At 41.2% G+C, this 10738-nt stretch overlaps 1 protein-coding gene across 2 annotated transcripts; it reads left to right on the forward strand.

Annotated features, from left to right (window-relative positions):
- Nucleotides 1-3136: 3136 nt before the first annotated feature.
- Nucleotides 3137-7228, forward strand: LOC102780738 (rho-related GTP-binding protein RhoU-like). Of its 2 annotated transcripts, none has more exons than XM_087841471.1 (4): nucleotides 3137-3192; nucleotides 3648-4546; nucleotides 4787-4845; nucleotides 5823-7228. In XM_087841471.1, exons 2-4 carry the CDS (start codon nucleotides 4276-4278, stop codon nucleotides 6312-6314), a joined length of 822 nt encoding a protein of 273 aa, XP_087697597.1. In that variant the 5' UTR covers nucleotides 3137-3192; nucleotides 3648-4275; the 3' UTR covers nucleotides 6315-7228. The 2 variants fall into 2 exon arrangements, with proteins under 2 accessions (XP_087697597.1, XP_087697598.1); XM_087841472.1 differs by having other exon boundaries at nucleotides 3142-3192; nucleotides 4268-4546.
- The last annotated feature ends 3510 nt before the right edge of the window (nucleotides 7229-10738 follow it).

Genomic DNA, 10738 nt, shown 5'->3' on the forward strand with positions numbered 1-10738 from the left:
TAAAGATGTATCCAAAAACCCTGACACAATAACTGCTGCAGCTTCCACAAAATGTTGGATCAACAGAGAAATTTCTATAATTTGCAGTAATGCACATATAATATCATTGCAAGCAACTGTGTAATTGTTCTTTTTTGTAAGTTTTTCTTTTTTTTACTGCTATGAAAAAGAGTATAAAAGAGTATCTCAACATCTGCATGCACTTGCATTTTGAGTAAAATATAAACATGGTCACTGGAGTTTTTTGATCATCGTAAATGTGAAATGTAAATTCGACATCATCAGAGCCCCAGCAGAGATATTGTTCAACGTATTCTTTCTTCTTACTCTGCTTAATTTTATTAGTTCGTTTTATGATTAGCAAACATTTCGAAAAGTGAAAATGAATACATTAAGGTTTCTCAGTCAAAATTATTTTTATGCACAAGGCAGAAACTTTCTGTTATCAGATGATGGCTTTCTCGCATGTATGATCTATTTGAAACGATTTATCTTGGAAAAAAAATGATGGAGATGCGCAAAATGAGCTGTGCTGCCTCACCAGGAGAAACTGTTGAAAATTCATTAAAATGACACATTCGCACTCACTTTTTGTACCCTTAAAAAAAGAAATGTCATCCCCCCACTGCTGCCATCCGTTCCTCTGCTCTGCTGGAGGATTTTCCCATCCATAGCTAAGGGAGGTATGCTCCATTGTGCAGCTTCTAATGATGATTGTAATGATGGCTTGTCCATCTTTGATAAGAAACAGCACGCCCCTCATTAAAGGCCCTGGGGCCCTGGTTCTCATGGCTGCCGGTGCTTCCCCAGGAGTTGGACAGCAGGCGAAGGGGAGGCGAGACGACACCCGTGGCACACGCCTGTTGACCGTGCCACAAAGCAAAAGCGTGTGACACTCGCCCTACCCCCGCCGCTCCCATTGTCCTCCCCATGGGTCCCACAGACAAGACCAATCCTGTTACCCTCCCACCCCATGCCCCCCACGCCCACATCCAACAACACACACTGCTGCCTAACACTCCCCTCCATCCTTTCTCCCTCTCCTCCATGATCAGTTTTACCAATCAGCTGATCGCTCCCTTTCTCACACACCCACCAGTGTTGCCTTCCTTCCCTCCCCACCCTCCGCCCACCTCCTCCTTAACCTCCCCTCTTTCTCCATCAGCTGCTATGTAAGGTGGAAATCCATCATTATGTGTAAAGAAGGTGCTTGTGCATGCTGCTCAGCCATTACAATGCACACACACAAACACACACGCATGCAAAACACTTATTTGGGGTGTGTTGGGTTGGGGCCTGATTGGTCCAGGAGGTTTTGGGTGGGGGACTTTAATTCACTGATTCAAATGCAGACAGTATTTCTTGGTGGTGTTGGTGGAGGAGGGTGTGGCAGGTGGGTGGGGTCTGTATTTTAGGGATGCTGGATAGTGGTCCCGGACGTGGGATGGAGGAAAGAACAGGAGGAGGAGGGAGGCACGGGGTGATGGGAGGGAGGATGAAGAGGAGGGGGAGCTGCAGCGGCTGCCGGGGTCAGGACTGTGTGTCCTGGGAAAGTTGGGTTCTCCATTTAAATCTGCACATGTTGCGGCCTTCTGGTGGCTGCGTGAATGTGCACGCTGACAGATGGCCCCGGCCCATAACTATAGAGTCCATGCACCCCGGTCCCCTGAGGGAGAGAGCGAGAGAGTGTGACAGATAGAGATAGAAAGAGAGAGCGAGAGAGAGAGAGGTTGCTAGAGAAGAAGAAGAAGAAGAGAATGTAGCGCTCAGCTGATCCCATCAAAAAGAGAGATGAGGGGAAAGGCAGAGTAAGGGGAAAGAGGAGGGATGTTGTGTGTGTGTGTGTGTGTTCATAAAGGGGGAGCGGTGGGCCCTTAATCCCAAACTCTAAATTGAGTTAATGTATTTGCTTGGTCTGCATGCTCCAAAAGGAGGCCTGGGGTCCCCAAAGATTCTGATTAGGTGTCTAGTTTATCAGATGTTGGAGGGTGGGGAGGGTGTAGGGGAGACTGTTTGTACATGAGTAGAATAGCAGCTTTGTATGTTAGGTGTGTGTGTGTGCGATTGTGTCTCTGTGTTGATGAGATTTATGTGTTTGTGTGTGCGCTGCCAGCTTCAGACGCTGCCCCACGTCTCATTCACCGAGCTGGTAGATCTCTGGTGCGTTCCTCTTTGTTCATCCTTTTAGGCAACAGTGTCCTTCGCTGGTTTAAGATGATTTCTTAGCAATGTTTCGTCTGCTTTCAGGACGACGAATTGTCTGACTTTGAAGACAAACTTTTTTAAAAGCATTAATATCTTTTACAGATGACATTTTTTTTTAAAAACTGGTTTGGTGTAATGACTTGATCACAGTTTATAGACTGCATTATGTTCAGAAATCCTCTGTAAGGGTAGAAAATGAGAACTTTTGCTTCCACACTTTTGTTGCCGACAATTATTCATATTTTTATGCAGATGATCAAACACACACACAAATTAAAATAAGTAAAAAAAATAGATTAAATAAAAGTAAATTGATGAAAATAGGCCTTTTTGGATTGAATTGTAAACAAACATGTGGCTTGATTGTTTTTATAAGTGTTTACCTTTTGGAGTCCGCCTGTCAATATGGCTCTGAAGCATTTTACATTTTGTGTCACTTCTTCACAACTTTATATCAAACAGAAATAAGAACAACTGGAGGACGTCATCTTGATAGTCTCTAATAAATACCATCCTTCAGCTCATGCATGGAGTGGTTGGAAATCTCTTCTTATCCTGAGGTATTAAGTTCTTGGAGTTTGCTCTTCTTTTTGTATTTGTAGATAAAAACACAGCTTCTTTGAGAAAAAAATAGGAAACAAAGGGTTTTCTTAGCATATAGAGAAAGACAGAAACACCTGATATTTCTGTGCTGGGAGAGAGATTGTAAAAGGACGTCTTCTGGACAAATAATTCAACAATGCCGATTGCCATTAAAGACACAGGAACACTTCATGCAATGTGTCCCTAAGAAATATATTCTTGTTCTCACTCTGTGGGGTGCTGTTGCTGTTAAATGCATGGCAACACATTCTGCCTCCCACATTCTGCCTCCCACACATTTCTCCAGGAGACTGCTGTGCAGAAATCACACACTTCACACAAAGGTGCCGGCTGGGCTTAGTGAAGCAGTTTCTCACCTCGTCTGTGATGACAGAATAAATCAAGGTTAGTTTATTTCATTGGGCGGCTGTAATCCTAGTATAATATTTAAAATCAATCATAATCTGCAAGAATTAAAGTTCCCTGTTTGACTTCATAAAGGAGAAAAACGTATTTGTTTTTAGACTATTATTACTGGTCCAGTGCTTCATACTTTTATCCAAAATTAATTTGGAAACTAATCTCAAGGGTTTAAACACAAAACTTTCATGTTACTTTGATCTCACACATCAGAGATAATTTCCCTTTTTAAATAAATGCTGAATTAGATAACTATGAATATTTATGATATTTATGGTCACTGTGATTTTTACTGAGGCTGTTATAACAGCTTCCCCCCGCCACGATATGCAGCCTCCTCTCTCCACTTCTGATGTTTTCAGCCTTCCCTCTCTTTCTCTGCTGAAGCATTAGACCTGCAGTCTACAGCTTGTGTGAGTAATGATTTGCTGCTCCTTCAGTCTCCACAGCTGAAATGATTTAACCACCAGAGGGCACAGCAACGCTTCTTTCTCATTTTCACTAAGCAGCAGGTTGGCAGAAATGAACTGATGTCACAGTAACAGTGAGTCAGCGTTTGTACTTATCTTTTGTTGCTATGTATGTTATTATGTCGGCTATTTCGTCAACATTCACATTTATTCAGCAGAGGAGTTTCACGGTGCTCCATCTGCGAAGATGATTTCTTTTTTTCTTTTTTGTATATAGGAATGAAATCAAATCCGTATTTTCCTCTGCGGGATAAACGTTTCCAGTAAGCTTAGCTGATTTCACTTGGAGAGCTCTGCAGCTTCAGATGGCGCTCAGCTCTGTAAGCCTCTTATAGGAGACACGACCACAGCAGATGCAGGGAGAATGCCAATCAGGAGCTCCTGCTGAGCAGAGAAACCCGACGGCTGTGCCACTGCCTGCTCCAAATATCTGACATGGTTAACACAAATCTCCGAAGTACCATTAAGCGTTTTAGATTTGCAGTAGAGAAGCCCAGTCAGAAGAAACAGTGTTCAGGAAAATGGAGCAAACGGGAAGCATCCAACTAATCTGAACCGCCATAAAACTTCGGATCCTCTTCTGTGCTAAGGCAGAGCCATGCTCCCTCAGGATATTGGGAAGCAGAAGCCTCGCCTTGTGTCGGACCCGGTGTGCGGAGGGGACTGTCCCCCGGTCCCGCCTCTGCGCCTGAAGAACCGGGACTTTCCCCTGAGCATGAAGCGCCTTCGTTCCGGCTCCGCGCCCGAGCGCAAGGTGCACTGCGTCCTGGTTGGAGACGGAGGGGTGGGCAAGACCAGCCTCATCGTGAGCTACACCACCAATGGATACCCAACAGAATATGTCCCCACAGCGTTTGACAACTTTACCGGTAAATCTTGATCGTTAGTGTAGCTGATCCAGCGACACACACACACACACACACACACACACACACACACACACACACACACACACACACACACACACACACACACACACACACACACACCTTAGTTAGTCGTTCATCCACATTTTCGGTCACAAGAAGCGTTTATTGCTGCAAAGCTTACTGAAGCTGTAAAGCATCATAGCTCAAAACACACTTTAAGCTGTCTTTTGATCTTCTCAGCGATGGTTGTGGTTGACGGGAAGCCGGTGAGGCTGCAGCTCTGTGACATGGCTGGACAGGTGAGTATCGGCTTCTCTTTTTAGTTTCTTATTTTAAAAAGCTAGCAATCGATATGTTGAATCGGAGAGCTGGAGTTAAAATATTGATGCATGCGGTGTAAATTAAGTTTACTCCTCTCTTCCTTATAATGCGTTGCCGTGATAGAAATGGGGGCTGCTTGATGGATCGATTAACGTAAGTCATCAGTGATCGATGAGTAGTTGTCAGTCATTGGATCCAAAATTAGCAATTATTGTTTGTGCTGGCTGCCCCCTGCAGAGTACACAAGGATTTAAGTCCAGAGGTAAAAGCAAGTCCTGGACTTAAATCCTTTATCATCCCTTCAGTTTGAGTTGCCCACCAATCCCAAGTTTGTCCCTGTAAGCCCCCAGTTTATGTCGCCCCCTGTAGGAATAAGTGAGTTTGTACTTCAGTTGTTTGTTTTTGGTCCTTATCTTCATCCTTTCTCTAATAGACTAATCAGTGATAGATTGGACAAAGATTTACACCCAGGTTGTTTTGTTCTTTATAAAATAAATGATAGGGTTGGACTTTCCAACTTATAACAAAACCCACGCAGAGTGTCCTTATCACCGTAAATGATGTACAGATGAATGGCCCCTTAAATGTAATCTTGTATGAGGAAGACCAATAGCAGTAACATCAGCATAACAGAAGCTGCTGAAAACACTCATTAAAGTACTTGTGCTCAGTTCTGATCAGTGTAAATAAATAAACTATATTATTTATTTCTATATATTATACTTTATCTGTGTTTCTTTTATGAGTGAAAACCAGCAATCACAATATTTCTGTAACAGGGTTATAAAAGAATAATTATCTCCTCAGTGGAGTCAGCAGGCATGAGGCGAGACAGATACACTGCTGATGTTGATTTCTGTGGGAATAACTGACACAAACGCTGAATGAAGCCACCTGTCTGTCTGTAAAACAAATCCGCTCGATTATAATCTGGTTTGTCTTCATATTCACGCAGGGGAAGTTGGAGAGCCTCCGGCCCTTGTGCTACAAAAATGCTGATGTCTTCCTCCTCTGCTACAGCGTCGTCCGTCCCTGCTCTTTCCGTAACCTCACTACCAAATGGCTTCCCGAGATCCGTCAGCACTGTCCCAGCATGCCCGTGGTCCTGGTAGGCACCCAGCTGGACCTGAGAGAAGATGTTCAAGTACTGATCCACCTGGCACAGAACCAGCAGCAGCCAGTGTCCACAGAGGAGGGCCAGCGGCTTGCCCAGGAGCTCGGGGCAGCGAGTTTTGCAGAGTGCTCAGCACTGACTCAGAAAAACCTGAAGGACACTTTTGATTCGGCTATCTTAGCTAGCATCCAGTACACAGAGAGCAACAACATCCAGCAGCAGAAGAGGCTAACGCTCAGGAAGAAGACCCCTGATAAGATCAAGAGCCTTTCAGAGACCTGGTGGAGGAAAATCAACTGCCTGATGGGAGAGCAGAGCTGTGAATTCAAATGAACACAGTTTGATTACAAACCTGAGTGATGTTGTCTTTTACAGAGCTGATTACAGATAATGCCAGTAGAGTAGGCATTATCAACACAAAGAGCAACACAACACGTTCCTGAAATAATTCAAATAGCAGTTAAAAACTCTCAAACTGACAGGAAAATTCTGCTAGAAAAATGTTAATAGATCCCCAACAACTGAATATGTGCGTGTTAGAGTACATAGAAAATGAGCTGCACAGCCAGTGTAAAGAGTCTTTGTCATTTCTGAGGTGTCTAGAGTATAAAGACAGATTTTTAGTAAACTGCATTATGTAGTAGAAATGTACCTGTAGTCTTGATGCATGTTCAATCATCCAGCTATGGAAAGATGTTTTTGTGCTGCGTTGATTTTTGACAATTTATTGAAGTGCAGCACTGCACTGGAGTCCTGTTACTAAACCATCAACTACATAATTGCCATCAACAAAAGAAGGTGGTTGCAAGGAGAAATATTCAGCAGATCATTCAGTATGCAAAAAGTTCCTAAAACACAACGAGGACTCGAAGATATTTAATAAAATAATGAAAGTAATGAACAGTTAATATGAAATGCACTTTGTAAACAATGAACGAAGGATGCATGTAAGAATCATTTGTACTCTAAATCATTTTTCCTGACTTGTGAACTGAGAAATGAGCAGAATCTGAGGGTAGATTTGTGATTGTGGGTTCATATTTTAGTCCTGATTTCGTTAGCCTCACTCATCTAAAGGGTAAAAAAAAATGAAGTATTTGGTTTGTTTGTCACTTTTACACCCAAACATTATATACTCTTTGTTAGTTTATTTGTCAGATTATTTATTGTGTGTTTATATGTATTGATTTGAATGCCATTCCTGATCATGAAATATGCTCAGAAGCCTTGAATAAAAGTTTATTACACCTGTGCAAGATCGTTTCTTTTAACAACAGAACAAAAGAAAGGTCACTGTTACAGGACTAGAAATCGTAGGACAAAACTTGAATGATTTGTTTGTGCACTTTTATCTTTCAACAGAAAGCTCAATATCAAATTAGAGCATTAATTGTTGATTGAATTAAGTGTTGCTGATTGCGTATTTAGCACTTTGGTCCACCTAAGCAACTCTACAAACTCTACAACTCAACACTTGACAAGGTGAACCTACATGGATAAAAAGTATCTCTATCTTTAGAAGTTGGTTTTGAAAGCAGGCAGCCAGAGAGCAACTCCTAGTAAGCTGGTAAGCCAGCCTTTGGATTCATTGTGAGCCTGGTGGAGTCTCCCCCACTGGCAGCCTCCTCTAATAGAAGCAGACAGGACCACCTGGACTGGATTAGAGCAGCATATGGAGCCTGTTTCTCTTCACATGAAGGCGCGCCTCTCTCACACCTCAAGAAGCAGGAAAAGCAGATTGGTACACTTTCATTGGTTTAGCAAAATCTCATGTGCAAACTGTAAGTAAGAAAAACATTTACAGCACTTTACACACACAGACTGCTCAGCACACACACAATATGCATTTTTTACTTTCATTTTCAGGAGTCTTAACCCACTTTTAATCTAAACTCTAAAACTGACAGTCAGTCAAAGTTTACTATAGTAAATGTTAAATATATGCATGCACACATATGTGTAAACATACAGCTATAGTTCATAAAAAATAATTAATCCAGTGATCAGAAATGTGAGAACTACAGGAAAGAAAATTAAAGAAAAAATATACTTTATTAGAAAATTGTAGCATGTAACCAGAAGACTAAATTCTCAAAATTCAAATTAATACAATTCTATTAAAAGTTTATTGTCAAAGTTTTTAATCATTAGGTAAACTAAAAGTCAATTTTTAGCATATGTTACCTAGATGTTTATTCGACTAGTTTATTGCCTTCTTTTTATTTCCACCACTCGGCAGCATGCTGACCAGACGTTTAACAGGTAGCCTGACCTGACCTGGCCTAAATTCCCCAGCACAGAGGCACAAACAGCTTGGGAGATTTTACAGACAGGTGTTGTGATTTGCTCTCTGGAAATCTGGGTGCTAATGCTCATCCCCTCAGGATTTCTCTGAAGAACATATAGTCCTGATTCAGCAGACTGTATGAGAGCTACCCATGATCTATTTGAAAATTTACACAACTTCCTGTTTCAGTTAGAAGAAGAAGAAGAAGCCTTTCAGAAATATCAAGTTTAGGTTTAAAAATAATCCTGATTGAAAACTTTGATAACTTTTTCAGGCTGTGATGTTTATTAGGGGAAAGACAATGTTGGACGATGTTTGGCACCAGAGCAAACATGTTAATAACAACCAAAAGATGCTATACATATACATCTCTCTCTCTCTCTCTCTGCATATCTATCTATCTATCTATCTATATATATATATTAAGACAACATGTTATACCTCTAAAGAGTTATTTATGTGTGTGTGTATATATATATATATATATATATATATATATATATATATATATACACACATATATACATACATATATGTATACAGGCACAAAGTTGGGTAATAGCTTGCAACAAATTAATCCATTTAAATGGGATATTTCCACAACATGAACGGATGTGCTTAAAACAAAGATTGAGAATTACAGAGAATCTAAAATATGTATGCATGTCATGAACTGGACCCCAAAGGCAGACTCACGGAGACAGACTGAACTCAAAAAACACCTTTATTGCTGAACACCAAAAATACAAAGTAACTAAACTGGGAATACACACAAACTAAATGAGCAAGCAGGCAGACAGAGACCGAACGAGACACACATAAGGTGCTGGGGAAACATGGAAAAACGTGATAGAAGAGGCAAACAGGGAATGAAACGCAAAGAGAGGAACATGGCAGCAGAGCAGGGAAAGAAGACACAAGGACAGACCCATAAACACTGAACACACCGAGAGGGACACAGAGGACAAAGACACAAGGGGAACCTAATAGACAAGGACTAAATGGGGAGACAATTAAAAATATTGAATAAACTCATGACTAACAAAATGAACATAAACTATAATACAAAATGACATCAAAACACAAGAACTCAAAGCACTGGGTCAAATAACCCTGGACATTAACAATGAATGCGTTTTGTTTGAAAAGTCTGAGACTGGAACCAGCACACTTTAGAAATAATGATAAAAGGCAGCCCTGAAGAACATATGCTTTTCGAAGTCAAGCCCAGTATCTAAAATTACGCCCAAGTTTCAGGTGCTCAAGCAGTTTTAGTGTCAGTAGCATCAACAAGAAGTGAATCTGGTGCTTTGAAACCTTGGAATTTGCTGAAATAATCTCTGTTTTGTCTTCCTTTACCTGTAAAACAGAAGATTGTTGTTGCAAATACTTATAAAAATTAAGAAAATGCATTTCAAAATCCTTTTAATTTGATTAGACATTATCCTGACGTCATCTATAGATTATAGAGGATGTCAGGATGAGGTGGAGGAGGCCAGCAGATGAAGAGACTCTACTGAACAGGTGTCGGAGTAATTGGATGTTCTTCACTAAAGTTTAATTGAGTAAAAGGGGGATGACATCTTGTGCCAAAGGCCCAGAGTTACACACTGACCAGAGAATGAAGCAACAAACTGCAGAGCCTTCAGTTCAGGCCCCTCTTCTGTGGAACCAGCTCCCAGTTTGGATTCAGGAGACAGACCGTTCTCCTGCAGCCAGTTAGGGCTCGATCAGGTGACCCTCCCTTAGTTACACTGCTTAGAGCTGGGTTTGCATCACTGCTACTTCTGCTGCCTCCTCGCAAGGACTCACCAGCAAAAAAAGGAGGTTTCAGAGAATTTAGAGCAAACATGTTTAGATTGATGATATAATTGAAGCACGATCAGTTATATTGTAGCCTCTAGCCTGATCATTTTAAATGTGCTCTAATAATAATTTGGCTCAACTTTAACAACTTGATATTTTGTCTTCCAGTTTAAACTCCACCAATAGTGAAAAAAATCATGATATACTTTTAAAACTAACTGGTAACTGATCTGCTGTTTACTTACACTGAACGTCTATGAACACAGACACAGAGAAGTCGTGTCTCTGCAGGTCAAGATTCCTCTTTCATTTGTACAAAGTGTAATTAGCTGCTGCATTAATGGCTGCCTTTAAAGCGTGAACCTCTCACATTGCAAACACACATTGTTGACGTGTTGTTGGAGACACAGTGAAGTGAACTCACACACAGATGGAGAGCGGTAATCCTCATATCCTGTGAAAGCAAAGGAGATGATGTCTCCAGGATAAGTTTGAACTCTAGATCCACCTGCGTCATAAAATTTCTAACATGTTTCTGAAAATACTGTCAGTGTGTGTTCATCACTTCCTGTGACAGTCTGAGTTGTAAGCTTGTAAACTAATAAACTAATGGAGAAGACCTTCATTACACTGAGACAACGCGTTTTGGGCTGAAGGTGGCACC

Source organism: Neolamprologus brichardi, chromosome 6 (genome assembly GCF_056152115.1).
Source record: "Neolamprologus brichardi isolate AB-2024 chromosome 6, ASM5615211v1, whole genome shotgun sequence".
In the NCBI taxonomy this organism is placed as follows: Eukaryota; Metazoa; Chordata; class Actinopteri; order Cichliformes; family Cichlidae; genus Neolamprologus; species Neolamprologus brichardi.